We start from the raw sequence: 19,063 nt of genomic DNA on the forward strand, positions 1-19,063 counted from the left end.
ACACATTATCAACTGTGTTACAGCCCGATCATTTTATCAGTCTTATCCTCACATTATCTCCCATGTTTGATTGATACAGCTGTAAGAGCCTGCTGGATCAGGCCATGTAGTGCAGCATCCTGTTCTCACAGTGGCTAAGCAGAAACCTGCAAGCAATAGCCCTCTCCCACCCTGTGGTTTCCAGCTGTGGAAGAAGAGCATAGTTAGTTACCATCGTGGCTAGCAGCCATTGAAAGCCTTCTCCTCTATGAATTTGTCTAATCCTATTTTAAAGCTGTTGAGGTTGGTGGCCATCACTGCCTCTGGTGGGAGCGAATTCTGTAAGCAGATCATTGTCTTTGTGATGGAGAGGATACTTGGTCTCCATGTGACTTTACCCCGTCTCTTATGGTACGAGGCACTCTGAAGAAAGCTTCCTCTACAGAACCTTCTTTATTGTAATAAACATAACTGAATTACACCTTTATTTCTACAACTGGCATAAGTGCTCCACTATACGTGCTTTTTTTGTTTCATGTATTGTTCATTTTACTCACATGCTGCCTTTTTGAAAAACCAATAAACATTTTTTTTGGGGGGGAATGGTCATGTTAAGCACACTTCTTTAAAAGCTGCGAATGACATAGTGTTGTTTCATTATCTGCTTCTTTTATTTCACAAAAATTATACACTGCTTGATTGCAAACAGAACCTCCAAGCAGCTTACAGAAAAAAACAAGAAACCGAAACATTCAAAGTGTCAGAATGTATTTGCAGTATGAACTCTGGACTATTAGATTTGTAAGGTGCTTGGGGCAGAGACTGCCTTGGTCAGTCCTGACCTTATGCAAGCTACTACAGTACCATTTTTTGGGTCAACAGCAGAGTTTTTTAAAAATAAAAAATGCTTCCAGTGAATTAACTGACAAATGAATTAACTGAATAAATGTTTAATGTAGAGACAGAAGGTGCTTAGTCAATTATGAGCGTAATCAACTTCACAAATACAAACATAGACCTGAAATCTGAAACATGCAATGGAAGATTATAGTAGGATGCTGTGCAGGCTGTGCAGAAGCTGGAGCTTTGATTCTCTGTTTTTTCCTCTGGATGATTCTTAGCAGGCAGTGGTGGTGTAAAGGCCCTGCGCCAGGGGCCCAAGCCTCACAGGGATTTCTGACTGGAAGGCCTTCAGAGCCCTCTGGTACGATTCCTTGTCTTGGAAGGTGGAGAGGTGTGGACATATCTGGAGGGAGATGAGATGGACATTGGTCATATTATCGTTGTTGCTGCAATGATTTTTTAAATTTAATTTTATAATGTGCATGAAACAGAGAAAACAATTATAATGATGGACATTAAAAGATGAAAAACAAAACTATAAACTAAGCACATGGAATAAGTAAAGGACGCATGTTCTGTTTCATCACCAGAGGTGAAACAGTAATGTAGCTGCGCTGCTGTTGCCTCGCTTAACTGGGTTGTGTGCCACTTGCCTGCGAAGTGGCAGCAGTAGCTTCCACTGAGAGCTTGCAAGATTTCACCAGAAGCCAGTGCTACTGCTGCTACCAGTGGTGGGGTGGGCAGGGTCCCCATGGGGCTGCTGCCTCTTGGCCTTTTGCCACCTTAGGTGGTTTCCTTACCCCACCTGATGGGTGGACCGGTCCTGAGAAAAAGGTACACTTGCATATGGGTTGAATGACAAAGTCCAAGCCATCAATGAAGAAAGCAAGGATAAAAGTTGCCTTCACATAAAGAATTATTATTATTATTATTATTATTATTATTATTATTTTGCAGATTTGCCAGGCTGCTACTGAAGGTTGTCTTGAAATGATGTTTCCACTGTATATGCAATAAAGGAATGTCAAATCATATAGAAAGGTTCTAGTCCCTGTCAAAATATCAGATTATGCATAAGTTTTTTCCATTATAAGTTGTATTCCAATATGAATGGTACCAAGTGCCCCATGTAAGATTTGGGGCTGTTTGCCACTGAGTTGCAATTACTATTCGAGCTGCCATGATATTATTATGCTTATTATTATTATTATTACTTATTAGTCTCTTTTCTTACACAAAAGAACTCAAAGCAACTTACAAACATTCATTAAAACCAACATAAAACAGAGTTAAAGCTAAAATCTAAAGCACCTCCATATTCACAAAAAAGGCAGGACTAAGACATCCTACTCGGAGACAGAGGCCATAAATGAGCCATGGAAGACAAGAGGATATTTGTGTAACTTTTCAGGTGGGTTTTCGATGTGTATCTACTAAAGTCTTTGTTACAGCACAAAGTGGCGAACCTTTTCCAGTCTGAGGGCCACATTCCCTTTCGAGTGTGCTTTCAGGGGCCACATCACAGTGGTGGGTGGGGCCAGAAGAAAAGTGGGTGGAGCAATGGATGGGGTGTGAGTGGGAGCTTACTGAAAGCTGCTTTGAGTTAACTGTATGGGGAACGTGATAACAACAACAACAACAACAACAATACTGCTGCCAGGTAACATTTACATTTGTTGCTCCACCCACTTTTGCCTCTGGGCCCACCCACCACCTGATTATGGCCCTCTGGCTGAAAAATGTTCCCCACTCCTAAGTCAGGCAGAATGGGGAGCAGGTAATGGAACAGAATAGTTTTTGCCAGTGTCCCTTGATGGTGGCTGCTAGACAGAGTAGACAGCACTGGTCTAGATGCACCAACTTTCAACCTGGTCTGAGGCAGTTCCCTAGGAGAGGTCCGGGAGAATTAAGAGGCCGACTTGTTCTTGCCTGTTTTCAATGGTGTTTCCTTGCCTCTAACTATCCAATCTGCCCATGAGGCTTCCCACCCTCTGGGAATGGTTGATTAAGTCCTTTGTCTCGGGTCCATTTTGGGAACCTTATCCTACCATCATCAACAAGGCTTAATGAACTACTCCGATGCCAAAGGCTAATTTTCTGATTGGCAGACGAACCTCCAGCTACAAACATAATTGTGGACATTCAGGTATTAAGTCCTCAAATCTCATTAGAGCAGATCACTTGGCATTTTCCAAGTTAGATATCTAAATCCATAATTAGACTCCTGTATAATCAGGCTTTCTTTCTTTTTTTTTCTTTTTTTTTGAGGGTGAGGGTGGTGGATCTCCCTTGGCTCCCTTCAAACTAAGCAGATAGACACTGTTAGGTTCTGCATCAATGTCATTTTCAGAATATGAATTCCCAAACTGTCTGCTGTGTATGCTAAAAAAGAGGCATGTTAGAGCCTTAATAATTAGAATAATGTAAGCCCAAGGCGTCATTCACAGAGAGAAGTCTCTGTTGCATCTCTGTATGAGTCCCTGACCTGGTTTGGGCTCCTTTTTGCCATGAATCACACCCAGTGCATGCTAAGATATGAGGAGTCAGGTAGTAGTTGTGGGTAATTGGGAGTCATGGGGAAGAAGGTAGGGAGGCCAACTGTAGGTGGAGTCAGAGCCAATGACAGGTGCAGCCATTCCCCTCCCCCTCCGTCCTCCTCCAGCTGGTCCTCATCTACCTGCCTTCTTACATCTAGTCCAGGAGTGGCCCTTGGCTGTCAGCTTCCTCCCCCTTTGTCTCATGAGAACATCAAGAGAGCTCTGCTGGATCAGTCCAATGGCCCATATAGTCCAGCATCCTGTTCTCACAGTGGCCAACGAGATGACTCAGTTTGAAACCCTCAACCAGAACCCAAGCAGAGAGCACTCTCCCCTCCTGTGATTTCCAGCAAACAGTACTCAGAAGCATTACTGCCCCTGACCATAGCAATCATGGCTAGTGTCCATCAAAAACCTTCTCCTCCATGAACTTGTCTAATCCTCTTTTAAAGTCGTGTAGGTTGGTAGCCATCACTGCCTCTTGTGGGAGTGAGTTCCATAGTTTAAAAATGTGCTGCGTGAAGCAGTACTTCCTTTTATCTGTCCAACCTCACTGGATGTCTACGAGTTATCAGGGTGGCCCTTGTAGAAATTGGCAGGGAGGTGGATGTGGAGAAATGCTTCCAAGGCAATAGATGAAAAAGGCAACCGTCAGGCTTAGTATGAGCAGCCGGCCTGGTGGAATGCCTCTAATACAGACTAACACAGTGAATCACATCCAGCCATGAAACTCTGCTGTAGAGGCAGTGGTGGGAGAAAGTGGAATCTCTTTTACTCTGGCCAGATCATGCTGATTAGAAAGCACCAGATAGCAGTCCTATTGTTGTTTTGATACAATAAGGTCTGAAAAGGTTAGGTTTATGTGAGCATCTGTGAGCCTTTCAGCAGTAGATACTCTCTGGCTCCTGAGTCTGCCAAATAATCTCCAAATCAGTCCAGTTGTAATTCCCACATTATACTCTTGTTTGAGATTTCTCAGAGACAGTTTTTTCTTTGAATTTGTATGATCTGGTTTGTTTCTTGGGAGCAAAATGCCTGCCTGGGCACGAACATTCCTAGTCTCAGCACCAGAGAGGAATAATGCCATTTATTTATTTCTCTGAAAAAAAATGAGAGCTTCTCTCATTATTAAGGGCACTTGAAAAGTATGGATTAATCCCAGGTCAGTCGTTAAAGCCACAGCAAGGGAACTTGAGGTTAGAGGTCTGTATCTGACAGCAGAAAGCGACAGGATTGTGCATTAAAACTGTCAGACCCTAATCACCCCTTGTTCTGCTTCTAAACTCTGTATTGGAAAATAAAATGACATTTACTCTGTAACCCTTCTCTCCCCAGCTGTGACACACACACGTATACCCTGCCAAATGTGTTGGTGGGATCCTGAAATCCACAGCTCTGGCTGCTTTGATAGTGGACACTCAGGGCCAATGGTGTAAATCACCCGTCTCTTCTTAACACAGGAATGTGGAGGTGGGCTTTTTTCACTGATAGCACCATTGTTGTGCAATGCCTACCCTGCAGAAATGGGAGAGCCCCATCAGCACTGGCATTCCCCTGGCTATTGAAGTCATGCCTGTTTAGACAACTGTTCCCCTGACCTCCAACTTGACCTGAACCTCCTCAATGAATAATTTCAATTGTTGCATTGTCTTGCTATGCTGTTTAAAGGTTTGTTGTATTGTAAACTTTGATTTTTGAGGTTTTAAACATTCTGGCAGAATTTTTTTCTTGTATATTTTAATTACTTGCAGATTTATTTTTACCAGTAGTTTTACACTTTTAAACCTCTTAGAAGCCTTTTTGGCATGTAAGTGATATATAAATTAATTGTTGTCATCATTCTGACCATGGCTTCACTGTGATTGTCGGCTTTCACCACTGGAAAATCCCATATAACATTCAAGAATCCATCAGGTTCCATCAGTCTCCTGGGAGATGGACCTTCCAAACAGGTCTACCACCTTGACAAGGGATGTGATTGCCACCACCAATCCAAATTTTGCCAGATGGTGCTCAAACCATAGCAGTGTGACATCAGCGTCCCGTACCCTCAAGCCATCCCTCACATCACTCTGAGCAGAGACTAAATCACGCCCGGCTCAGTGTTTTAGATAGATGACAATTTGAGACAGTGTAATGGCTGCCATGAAGACTGTGAAGTCCTGAGCTGGTCTAGCAACAGCCTCTGCATGGATGTTAAATTCACCCAGGATCATTGATCATAGGTGGGCAGAGTCAATCACTTGTTAATGACATTGACGGCTGCCATGATAATAGGTAGTCCACTTTCCTTTGCTGTGGAGGTTGTACTCAGGCTGGTTGTATAGGAAGTTCCCAGCTAGGATTGGCTGCCTGTCAGACTTCCCAGTTCCCTGGAGTCCTATGTATCCCAGTAAGGCTAGGACTCTAAGAGGTCCATTTGTATTAGAATACAAACAGATTAGATTCCATGGAAACCCCTAGTGTTAGGGCCAGAACAAAGTACCAGGAGCATGAAACACATCCCTAAACCACCCCTGTACTTAAAAAAACAAAAAAACAGTTGTAGCAAAATAATGCTTTAAAATGATAAAACAAGCACATCCCAGGTTTGGATAAGACTCCGTCAGTCAATATTCGTGGTTTTATTTTTCAGGAAGTCTAAACTTGTTGCTGGCTTTGGAACAAGGACATTTGAGGGTGCCTAGAATGGAGAGCTTTTGATTTCTGATGAAATTTCTGCAGGATTTTAACCACTCTCATACGCATTTCAAGGGTTGGACTAGAATGCTCTTTGAGTCCCCTCCAATACCTGATTCTATGATTCAGGACCAAATCCAATAATCTCATCAAGTACATTATGAAAATAAACTTGTCTCTCTGTGTAAATAATGCGTATAACATTAATCATGATTTGGGTGCAACCCCCCTCCCCAAAATCAGGCATTCTAGTATGTAACTGAGTCAAAGTACAACTGCTTCTCCTCAGTGGCGGAGTTAGCTGCATGGGTGCTCGGAGTGGGGGCCATGCCGTGTACCTGGGGGGGGGGGGAGCTGCCACGCACGGGGTCAGCGGGGTGAGCCCCTAGCGGTGTGCCTTTTTGTCACCCCCCCTCATGGATGACACCTAGGGCAGACCGGCCCCACTGCCCCCTTCCTACACCCCTGCTTCTCCTCTTGCCCACCCCATCAGAGATTTAACACCTGTACACCAGGGTGGGGTGGGAGTCACTTAAGAAGCCAGTGTGGTCTAGTAGTTTGAGTATTGGTCTAGGACCCAGGAGACCAGGGTTCAAATCCCCACTCGGCCATGAAGCTCACTGGGTGATCCTGGGCCAGTCACTGTTTCTCAGCCTAACCTACCTCACAGGGTTGTTGGTTGTTGCGGGGAATAAATGAGGAGGGGGAGAACCGTGGATCACATTGAGATCCATGGTGGAATGGTGGGACGTAAATGCAATAAAGACAGGCAATTCCCTCTTTGTGCGGGAGTTGTGTTCTGGTTCATTGTGATTGTCAGCAGTCGTGTGTAAGCCCATTCCACCCCTGCCCTCTTCTGGGGCCAAAAACTGCGTGGGCATCAGTGGTCACGTGTCAAACAGACACACACAGAATGGTCACCGCCTGTAGATTAAATAAATACATAAACTCTGCTACTGCATAGTAAGAATGAAAACAAAATCTCCCCCTAAACAAAAACCAGGAGCAGTGTTTTTGTTTTTGTTTTACCGGGGACAGGAACGCAAAAATCTAGGAAAATCTCTCTTCTAGGTAGGTTTGCAAATTTTTATATTGGATCATTCCTATACAGATTGACCTGACTTGCCCCCCTCAGCCTGATGTGCAAATGTGATCTTAAGTATGCACCAGGAATCACAGTTACGACAGGCTTAAGGGCAAACACACATGCAAGTGGTGCGATTTGGCCCTCCCTAGACCATGCCAAGCCAGGAGAGCTGGGAATGGTGTGCTCTGAATATTTTGTGCCAAATTCCCTTCTGATGTCTCAATGCGCGAGGAAGATGCACAGCCAGACAGAAAACACTGAAATGGTGATGTGCCCCTCATCCCACAAAACTAAACAAAACAAACCTCTCTTATCCACAGAAAAAGTAGCAGATTGTGAAGATAAGCCAAGCTAGATCCTGACTTGGTGACGTGCTAGCTTTCCCAGGGCGGTGAGTTTTTGATGTGGCGGGGAATGCACAACTCCCTGCCTCCTGCATACCATGAGCATTCCTCCTGAATGCATACATTGCTCCGGAGTGCTTGAGGCCCTCTGCCTCTGGCCTCATAGGGCTGGCACTTGTTGTGAGTGTTTTGTTGCTGTTGTTGTTAAAGCACCTACTAATTTGAGTTTCTTCCCTGGCAAACCCATCTCTTATTTTTGTGGCCTGGGGGAGTTTAAAGACACGAGGCCTTTATCGGAGAAGGGAACAACAGTGTCGCCCCTGGAACCCGGAAACACACAGATGTGCTCAGGTACACACCCTATACCACATCTCTCTGTATATATATACACACACACACGGATGCAAATGATATCCGCAAAAGCCATCACTTGCGAGGCTTGGCAGAAAATAATGAGAAACACTAAATCTTTTATAAGGTCAACACTCGAGCAGCTGTCAAACAAGAAAAGATTTTAGCGGGAAAGGCGGGAGGAAAAAAAAAACTTCCATCGCCTCATTAAGCCCTACAAGCCTGGGCCTGGCGTGGTGAGGAGACGCCGGGGCGCCTCCGTTTTGTGTCAGTAATTTGTGGCGGAGGAGGCGGAGGTACCGTGCAACAGCCAGTGCCGAAGGGGCCTAGGGGGAAGCTGGGGGATCGTTAGCGCGCCAGGCGCGGCCTCGGTTCCTAATTGGAACCATTGGGCATTATCAACGGAGATTTTGCTTCGGATGCCTGACAGCTAGCGTGGCCCAGAATGATCGCCCACTTGTCAGTGTAAAAGACCATTAAAAACAGACCATTTTGATTTAATTGGAGGCGGTGCGCTGGGGGGCTCAGGTGAGGAGCCTCATCAGCTGATGGCGGCTGCGGAGGTCCTTTTAAAAAAATCCTTGGTATTGATGTGTTCTCAGCCTTCTCTACCCCGCCCCCCCGTCCCTTCAAACCCCCCTCCTTTTCATAAACTGTCTGGGAGTGAAAGATCGGTCTCCATCACGCCAAGAGCCACCTTCAATAGGGTTGTCAACAAATGCTGTGACAAGTGGCAGAGAGCGTGGTAGCAGGTATTTAAAAATATATATATTTGAGAAAGCTGATGTTATCTCTGTCTGCAACAGAACCAAACTCAGCAAAAGTACACGCCCTTGGGCCACCGTTGGTCAGTCCCTCTCTCATAACTGTACCCTTTTTGGCACCTGATAGAAGCATTTTTGTTTAGGCAAGCCTATTATAATCTATTGCATTTATATCCCACCACTTCCCCCATTGAGTTCACGGTGGATACATGGTTCGCACCTCCTCATTTAATCCCCACAACAACCCTGTGAGGTAGGCTAGGCCTAGAGGCAGTGACTGGCCCCAAGGTGAATGGGGATTTGAACCCTGGTATTCCAAGTCCTAGTCCAACATGCCAACCATTATGGCGCACTGACTCAGATGTTTAGAAAGCTGATGTGAATTTAATCTGCTTTTTTGGTCTAAATTTTATGAGATAAATAATAGTGAATAATGCCAGAACTTGAGTGTTGGAAATTTCCAGGTGGAAGAAAGGCAATACTTGTTCACACTGTTCACACTTATACTATGGAATTCACTTCCTCAGTAGATAGTGCTGGTCACCAGGTTTGGATGGCTTTAAGAGAAGATTATACAAATTAATGAAGGATGATGCTATTGATGACTAATGTGGCCCCTGCAAGGTTGCCCCGAAGGTAATGCCGCCCTTGGGCTGAAACAGGCTCCTCATCCCTGAAACAAGAGGCCTGTCCCTGCAAACAGGACACATGGACTGCCTCATGTGTTCCCTCAATATCCACAAACTCCCCTTACGAACTTTTCATATGAGATGGCTTGTCAATGAGTCCCCTTCTGAAACAGTTCCATCATGTAGAAAGAAGAGAAAATGCAAAATTCCAGCAGTAAGCAAGACAACCTATACTGACCCACTGTGTAGAAACTCCAACTCATTTTAAAACAAAACAAAACAGACTTTTAATTTCCTGACACGACAGGCCCAGGAGGATGGTGTGAGCTCTGCTTGTTGACTGAGTTCTAAAATATCACACCCCTCCTTCTGAGAAATTGAGGAAATGTAAAATACATTGTCCCTCTCTCTGTGTGTGCGTGTGTTAAACCTCCATTGTTTGTTTTCAAGAGGAATGCGGATGTGAGTTAGTATGAGATCCTGCAGTGGGTGTCAAATTCTGATGACTAGGTTTGTTCTGGAAAAGTTGATAGAGTGGACGATTCCACCTCTGTCATCCATGATCCAATTGTGGATGAGGAGGCTGATTTGGTCAGTATCACTGAGACTAGAATGAATGAGCAGCGTGGAGTTGGTCTCAGCCAGCGGTGCCCACCTGGGTATTCAGCACAGCATCAGGGCAAACTTGAGGGTTTAAGAAGGGGAGTTGCTGTGGTCTATAAAGGTTCTTGTATCCACTGGCAGCTTGATTCCGATGTTACAGCAAATGACTCTCAAGGGGTGTCCAGAACATTGTCTAGTCCTGTTGAATTGGATGAGTTTCAGGTGGTAAGGTTTGAGGATGTGGGCAAGATACTTGGATCAGTCAGGACAACCACATGTACGATGGACCCTTGCCGCTCTTGGCTGATAAAACAGGAGGAGACAGCTGGCTGGGCCAGGAAGGTGATGAATGCCTCTTTGTGACACAGAGAGGTCCCTGCCTGCTTGAAGGAAGCAGTGGTAAAACCACTCCTTAAGAAGCCCTCCCTGGATTTGGAAAATCTAAGTAATTACCAGCCAGCTGACAATCTCCCTTTCTTGGGCAAAACTCTTGAGTGGGTGGTCATGGACCAGATGCAGGCACTCTTGGAGGAAACTGATTTTCTACATACACGTCAATTTGGATTTTGGCACAGAAATCACTTTGGTCACCCTGTATGAAGTCAGGAGAGATACAAGGGAAATGTGTCACTATCAATTGTCCTCATCTCTTAGTAGCTTTCAATGCCATCAACCATAGCATCCTTCTGGAGCAACTACCCAAGTTGTGGGTGGGTGGGTGGCACTGATTTGCAGCAGTTCCAGTCCTACCTGTCAGAGGGTGATGCTTGGGGAATGCTCTTTGGTCCCATGGAGCCTTTAATGTGGGGGTTCCTCTAGGTTAAATTTTATCCCATATGCTGTTTAACATCTACATGAAACCACTGAGTGGGGTCATTTGGAGCTTTGGAGTACATTGTCAGCAATATGCATACAGTGCTACTCCTTTACAACTGCAAGTGAGGCAGTGGATGTGCTGGACTGTGGTCCTGTCTTGGCAATGGGCTGCCAACAAACTGAAGCTCAATCCAAATAAGGCACTGTTAGTGGGTGGTTCCCTAGACCGGATGGATGGAAGGTTTCCTGTTCTTGATGGGGTTACAGTCCCTCTGAACGAGCGGGTATGTAGCTTGGGGGTACTTCTGTCACTTGAGGCTTGGATCACCATGGTGGTGCAGAGTGCCTTCCATCAGCTTCTGCTGTGCCCCTAAATGGACAAGGATTGCCTAACTTCTGTCATCTTTGGTCTGGTCACTTGTGGGTTAGATTACTCCAATGTGTTATATGACTCTGAATACAGTCTGGAAACTTTAGTTGGTGCAGAATTCATCATCCAGGTTTGAGCATATTACAGCAATCCTGGCCTGACTGCACTGCCTGCCAATTAGTTTCTGGGTCCAATTCGAAGTGCTGGTTTTGTCCTATGAAGCCTTAAACAGCTGAGAATCACAATATCTCAAGGACCGCATCTCCACATATAAACCAGTCTAGTTGTTGGCATCTGTCTGTCTCAGAGGACAATGGTGGAATAGACCTTTGTGAGTGAAGTCAAACTGTTGGAAGGTTGCAGTGTCTGCTGTGGCTGTAGAGACTGATACAGGTGACACATGTTTTGTTGCATCTGGGGCAGATGAAGGTGCCTGGTTGTACTACTGCAGATGCACCATGGTGTTTCTTCTCTCTGCAATCTTCCCAGCGGTCATTCCTCCTCTGGCTACGGCTATGGATGTATGAACCTGTCTGTCTGTCTCCAGGCATTGCGGTCATCTGCAAGGGATTCCCAAATGGAGGGGGCGATGTTGCCAGCCTTCATGTCATGTTTACAGACATCTTTGTAGCATAGAGTTGGTCTGCTAACAGGCCTGGTGCCTGAAGCCAGCTCCCCGTAGAGCACGTCCTTGGGGATCCTGCCATCTTCCATTCTGTAGGCATGACCAATCCAACGTAGATGTCACTGAGACAGGACTGCGAACATGCTGAGAATGTGGGCTTGGGAGAGCACATCTTCGTTTGAGACTCTGTCCTGCCATGCGATGCCCAAAATCTTCCTGACACAGCAAATATAGAAGGTGCTGAGGCGTCACTCCTGGCAGGTGTAAGTTGTCCACAACTCACTACCAGAAAGCAGCATGCTCAACATGTAAGCCTGGTATACCTTCACTGGACATTAGCATCACATTCTCCCATGTCCTTTTGGAGAGGCGAGTCACTGCTGTACCTGCCTTGCCAATGAACCAAGACCCTGCAATCATCACCTGAGGCTCTTCTTCGTGCATCTCCTCTGTGACAGCTGCAGAGGATGGCAGAATGTGAATGAGCCTTCTCTGCTGTGGCTTCCCACTTGTGGAGTACCCTCTCAAGGGAGGCGTGCCTAGTGCTTTTATTATGTATCTTTAGGCAGCTTTGACTGATTATACATTCTATGGCCTTTTAAATGTGTTTGTGGGAATGGGGCTATTGAGTTGTTATCATTAATTTTTAAAATTTCTATAGTGCTCTTCATTTGAAGATCACAGGGTGGTTTACTATATAAAAACACAAAAATGCATACTGTCATCTGTCATGGATGCTTTAGTTGAGATCCGTGCATTGCAGGGGGTTGGACTGGATGACCCCTGGGGTGCCTTCCAACTCTACAATTCTATGATACCATAATAAAAATCAAAAACAATACCCCATAGCTTGTTCAATTGGCCAAAGGACTTTATATGCAAGCGCTTATGAATTGTGTGTTCTTGTTTTGTATTTTTATGTTGTGAACTGGCCTGTGATATTTGGATGAAGGACAGTATACGAATTAAAAGAACAAACAAACAAACAAACAAACAAACAAACAAACAAACAATAAAGCATTATCATACGATTTTAAGCAATCATGGCTTCCTCCAAAGAATTATGGGAGCTGTAGTTTATTATGGGTGCTGAGAGTTCTTAGGAGGCCTTGTTTCCTCCCACGGAGCTACAATGGCCAGAGATCACCAGGAAAAGGAATGGATTCTTAAACCACTCTGGGAACTGTACCTTCTGAGGGGAATAGGGCCTTCTAACAACTCTCAGCACCCTTAACAGACTACAGCTCCCAGGATCCTTTGGGGAGAAGCCATGACTGGTAAAATAGTGCTTTAAATGTATGTTACAGAAATATGTTACACAGAGCTGCTTTGCTTTCTTTCTTGGAGGTTGTTAGCCGGAATGGACAGGATGCTAATTTTCTCCTATTCCCAAAGAGTTATGTGATGCCAAGCAATTGCTGCTGTGTCTGCACTGGCAGATATACTACAGTTCAGCAACTTTTGCTAATCCAGTGCACCTTCCCCCCGCCTGTTCCTGTTAGGTCAGTGAACTGGCGGGGAGACAAGCAAGCCCCGTAGGGTCCCAGGAGGCACAAATTAGGGCTATTTTCCCGCAAAGAGACGTCCAAATAAGAACCAAATCGGAACAGCGGCATGAAAATCCTGTAAATCAAACGGTTGGCTTAATAGCATGTGCCATTATTCTGGGGCACTGGGGCCTGAACTCTGCATCCGAATGCGAAAAAATATTCAATTTGTCTAGCCTTTAGTGACTGAATGACTGTGTAATGTCACAGAGGCTTGGCCCGGAGGGCAGGAAAGGTGGACAGATAGCAATTAAGTGGGCAGTGGGGTGGGGGGCAGGAGAAGGGTTTCCGTTGCAGAGAAATCCTTCTGCGTGGTCTAGGAGGATGAATGAATGGTTTGTTTGTTTGTTTATTGCATTTATATCCCACTTTTTCCTCTAAGGAGTTCAAGGTGGCACACATGTTTCATCTCCCCCATGATTTAATCCCCACAACAACCCTGTGAGGTAGGTTATAAGCTGAGTGAGGCAGTGACTTGCTCAACATTACACCCAGTGAGCTACATAGCCAACTGCGGTGTGTGTGTGTGTGTGTTTTAAACCCCAGTCTCCCAGATCCTTGTCTTCATATAATCCCCACAACAACACTAAACACTACACCAGGCATGGGTGAAGGCAACTAGAGTGATGGGGTGGCATTAGTTTAGAGCTGTGTAAGCCTACATGCTGCCCCCCAGACAAAGGGAAGTATTTATTCACACAGTGGATAGCTTATGAATGCATAAGCTTTTACAGCCCAAGGCCTGCATGCAACCTTCTGTGGGCAGGAGGGGCATGTGTTAGTGGTGGGTGGGGCCAGAGGCAAATGTGGGCGGAGCAATGGATGCAAATGTCATCTCTGTGTAGTGGGCTAGGTTCTATACACACTAACCCCTACTCTCTACCCAGGGAAGCAAGAAGCATTTTCAAAATTCAAGAACACAAAAAGGAAGGTGGTCTGGAGCATGTGGGCGTGTGGTCTGGAGAGAGACCCGAGGGCCCCACAGAAAGGCTTTGAAGGCCCAAAGCTTTCCCAGGCAAAACTATGGATTAGATAACATGACCAATCACCAACTTGCATGGGAGCCAACTCCAAGGGGCCGAGGGGGCTTCAGCACCCCAATAAAATATTTGAGGAGGCTGGCCCCTCTCAAAATGGATGGGCATTGCCATTCGAATGGTGTGCGTGCACCATGTCATATGATTGATTATGCGGGGTGGGGCTTACCTGGGCCAACTTGGATGGCTTTGGAAGATGGAGCCATACAGGTTATGGCTATCAGTGGTCATTAGGGACTGCCAGACTCACTATATCCTGGACTGATCATGGAGATCTTTGTGGGAGTCACTGATAGCAGTCCCTGATGGCTTGAACGTGCAACTTATATCCTCCAGGAGCCATGCATTCAGTATGGTGGGCCCAGTCTCATGGAACTCCCTCCCAGTTGAGGTCAGACAGGCCCCCTCCCTAGTGAAATTCCAGCAGCTACTGAGACTTTTTTAGTATTATTTCAGCAGGCATTTTAATTTTAACTGATTATTTCAATTGATTTTTTTTTTTTTTAAATTCTCACTATGTTGAATTTCTCATACTCTGCTCAGAGATGATTGTAGATAACTGGTATATATAAATGGTCTAAGTAAAAATGAAATAAAATCAGAGCAGTGCAGCTCTGAATACTGGTCACCCGGAATAGGGATGGGAGGACCTGTTAGTTGCAGTTACTCATTCTTTCCCCCCATCTTAAATTCAGTTTTCCACCTATCCACATAAGTTTGTGGATTTTTTATTTTTTATTTATTTCATTTCATTTTGTTTTTGGTCCAGATAAACGTAATTGGGCAAAATCAAAGATGATCTATGAGCTAAAAGACTTGTAAATAATTTAGCATCTGCATTTATCAAAGAAATAGGCCTATATGAGTCAACGCATTCAAGGTCTTTCTATGGTTTGGGGAATATTATTATAGTTGAGGTCTTCCATGTTTTGGGGATCTGGCCTTTACTCAGTCTCTCTAGAAAAAGTTTGAAGAGGAGAAAAATTGTATCTGTTCATTAAGAGGTTTTATTTTAAAAGGCCCATAATTTTAAAAATAAAAAGTCCTCATGAAAGTTCACCAGTATTTTAGCACATTTTTTTTGAATCTACACATTTTTGTATGCTAATATACAAATGATTGCAATTTTCCATTATGCACATCTTTATGTTATTTTCACAGATATATGCATTCTCACGTATACTTAACTTGCACCATATGCATTGCCATACATCTCACTTGGCGGGAGAAGCGCATTGCAAAATTCAAATAGCGCAAATTTCAGGGGATGACATCATTTCCATTCATATCTTACTTAGGAAAACAGAGAATCGGGTAGGTTTGTTGCAAAATGTAAACTGAATAAAATCCCCCTCCACATCTATTCTAGGGAAGAACAGCAGGAGAGGGCTATTCTGACCTCTTTGTGACTTTCTCAGTGACCTCTCATTGGCCTCTATGAGAAACAGGCTAGTGAACAAGATGCCATTTTTATCTGATCTAGCAGGGCTATTTCTATGATCCGATACAGTTTTACCTTGGATCCCGAACGCCTTGGTAATCAGACGTTTTGGCTGCCGAACGCTGCAAACCAGGAGTGTTTTGGTTTGTGAACATTCTTTGGAACCCAAATGTTTGACGGGGCTTCCGTGGCTTCTGATTGGCTGCAGGAGCTTCCTGCAGCCAATTAGAAGCTGCGCTTTGGTTTCCGAATGTTTTGGAAGTCAATGGGACTTCTGGAACGGATTCCGTTCGACTTCCAAGGTACGGCTGTACTAGCTTTCTGCATGTGGGAAGTATTAAAAGCAGGTGAATGTTCAAAGATGTAGGCAAGCAGTGTGGGGGTGGGGTCTTCTTCAGTTCTGGGCGCCACATGCCTGTGGTAGCCTGGATAAGAGGCAAAAGTAGGCACAGCAACAAATGTGAATTTTACCTAGTTTCTACACACATGCACCACTCTCTATCTTCCATCATGCATGCAGGAGGCATGGTCAGACCAGTGGCAGATTTTGAGGTCTCAAATTTCAGTGGTGCCCTCTGCAACACCAAAAATTGATGCCCCTCTGCCTCTTGCACTCCATTGTAAATCATAGCTGTGGTGTCCCAACAGCGCCTCCGAGGCTCCGCACCCAGTGTAACTGAACCAGTCACATGCTCCTAAATCTACCTCTGATCAGAAAGGCAAAATAATTCTTGAGGAGGGTGCAAATGAGGGCTGGTGAGGGGTGTGGCCTGTGAAGAGGCCCAAGGGCCATGTAGAAAGCCTTCAGGGACAGCATTTGGTCCCCAGGTCTGATATTCTCCATCCCTGATGTAAACACTGCCACCACCTGGCTGAACTGGCCACAACTCAAGTGAAGACTTTAAACCGCTTGGTTTTGTTGAATGTATCATACTGACTCAAACCACTGCAAGCGTAAGAACAGGTGGGCAGTGGGATCAGTCTTCCAAGAAAATCTGGGCCTCCTCTCCTCTCTTGGGGGATTTGGCAAAGGGCCCGGAGGGAGTGAAGTTAGCAAGCAAAGGCTCCCAACCCCGGCTTGTGAGCGAGCGATTGCAATCTGTTTGAACAGCCCCTGGGTCGTGATCTTCCACTGACACACGCTGCTGTGGCAGACCCCACACTGACAAGTAGCTGGGATAAATTATTACTGACATATGCAAATGGATATGCAGATGAAGGTAGGGGCATAAGTGGAGTACAGCAAGGCCGAGGCAAAGAAGGCGGGGGGGGGGGGAGAAAGTTAAAAAACCCAGCCACACTCTTTTCTGATCAAAGCACTGTGCTTGTGATGGCATGGAGTGGCCGTTACAGGAATCTGCAAGCCCTTTTTTCTGTCCTGAGAGTAGCATTAAATGGGAAGCTGGGATGTGTGTGTATGGAATTGCAAATATATGACACCCCCACTCCTGGGACAGCCACTTGATCATCAGCAAAAGTGAGAACAACGAGGGCAGAGGTTTCCATTAAAAATGTGCATGTGCTAATTTACAAGGCGTAGAGGTAAATGTAGAAGTAAACGGCTATCATTTCAACAGACACATTTGCCCAGAATAGGGAAGAGGATGTGCATGGAAACTGTGTGCCTGCTCAGGCTGCTATTGAGATGCTGCTGATAGTTGATGCACGATTTCGAGGCTCTTCCTGCTTTTGGTTCTTTATCTCTCAACTAGTTTTGGACACGGCATCTCTTCACACAAAATGGGGAGGGGAACCTCCAGCCCAAAGGGTGACCGTGGCCCGCCAGGGGTCCAATTTGACCCATGAGGCTATTTTGCTCAAACCATGCCAACCTGTCCATCAGGCAGCATCACTGGGAAATGGGCAGAAAGGCGAGGATCAGTTCTATATTGCCTGCACCTACCAGTTTCCCGCAAAGGACTGGTGCATGCATCTAAAGTGGGAGGATTTAGCCCTAACTTCTCAGCTGATAAGTCCTTCTCAGGCCCCTGCAGAGAGCAGGGCAGAAGTCTCCACTCATCAGTTGACAAGGTGAGAGTTCAATCCTGCTGGGTGCTATTTTGTCAGCCCTACCAGAAGATGTTGGTTATTGAGCCTGGGACCTTCTTCATGCAAGGCGAATGCTCAGACAACTGAGCAATAGCACTTCCTAAACAGGAACAGAGGAATGTTGCTTATGCTGAGTCAGACCCTTGGTCCCTCTAGCCCAGTGCTGCCTACACTGTCTGGCAGTGCCTCATCAAGGTTTCAGACAGGGAGTCTTTCTCAGCCACACCTGGAGATGTTGAGGACTGAACATGGGACCCTCTACATGTGAGGGAGATGCTCTGCCCCTGAACTATGGCCTTTCCAGAGATCTGAGTAATGTTAAGGTGCGAGCCAACTCTTCAGGACCTCTGTGATCAATGCTATGTTCACAAGTGAGTCAAGGCAACAAGTCTGTTTGTATCTCCAACGTACCTTCTGAAAGTGGGGCATTTTCCAAAGAGGATCTGCCTGCATCGGAGGCAGGAATCTCCTGAACAGCGTCGTGCGTGTGTCATATGTCTTTCCTCTGCGTTTCTAAAAACAAGTACGGCACACAGATTAATGTGCTGCCAACCAGAACGTTGCTGCAGCAGAGATTCTCTTGTGTTGCATCAAGTGACAAGGGCCTAAGAGAACATCAGAAGAATCTGGCTGCTGGATCAGGTCAAAGGCCAATTCTAGTCTAGCATCTTATTTTCACAATGGCCAACCAGATGCCCCAATGGGAAGCCTGCAAGCAGGATGTCAGCGTAACAGCTCTCTCCATTTGTGATTCCTAGCAACTGGGATTCAGAGGCAGCAGAGAGGCAGAAGAAAATAAGAGTCCTGTTGAATTAGGCCACTAAAAGGACCACTTAGTCCAGCATCCAACCACAAGCAGCATCTAAGGGCATCAGCAACTCTCCCCCCTTGTGACTTCCAGCAACTGGTCTACAGAGGCATATTGTCTCAAACAGTGAAGGTAGAACACTGTCATCATGGCCAGAAATGACTGATAGTGTTAGAGTCAATGAATTTGTCTGAAATATCCATTTTAGCAGAGACATATTCACCTGAAGCTTGCGAACAGACAGCTGGAAGAGAACTCAAAGGTCAGTCCAACACCTCCACCAGGGAATCCACTGCTAGAGTTCCTGATAGTTGGCCATCCAGCCTCCTTCAGATGAGGGAGAGTCCATCACCTTCTAATGTTCCTCCTAATGTACGCATGTATTTATTTCAATATTTATATCCCAACTTTTTCTCCAAGGAGCAAAAGGTAGCATACTTAGCTATCCTCCCTCTCATTACAGCAACCCTATGAGGTAGGCTAGGCTGTGAGTGAGCAACTGGCCTGAGGTCACCCAGAAAACTTTGTTCTAATTTTGCAGTTTGGAGAAAACA

General features: G+C 45.4%; 1 protein-coding gene across 4 annotated transcripts in view; it reads right to left on the reverse strand.

Annotated features, from left to right (window-relative positions):
- Nucleotides 1-913: 913 nt before the first annotated feature.
- The window catches only part of LOC114588941 (uncharacterized), a 131,907-nt gene continuing 113,757 nt past the window's right edge, over nt 914-19,063 (reverse strand). For all 4 annotated transcript variants that reach the window (XM_028714754.2, XM_077922766.1, XM_028714756.2 and 1 more), the window contains 2 exons: nt 18,113-18,214; nt 914-1,225 (listed from right to left, as the gene is read on the reverse strand). In XM_028714754.2, coding sequence (XP_028570587.2) covers nt 1,097-1,225; nt 18,113-18,214 — 231 coding nt within the window. In that variant the 3' untranslated portion in view covers nt 914-1,096. The remainder of the gene's footprint in view (nt 1,226-18,112; nt 18,215-19,063) is intronic.

This window comes from Podarcis muralis, chromosome Z, assembly GCF_964188315.1.
Source record: "Podarcis muralis chromosome Z, rPodMur119.hap1.1, whole genome shotgun sequence".
NCBI lineage: Eukaryota > Metazoa > Chordata > Lepidosauria > Squamata > Lacertidae > Podarcis > Podarcis muralis.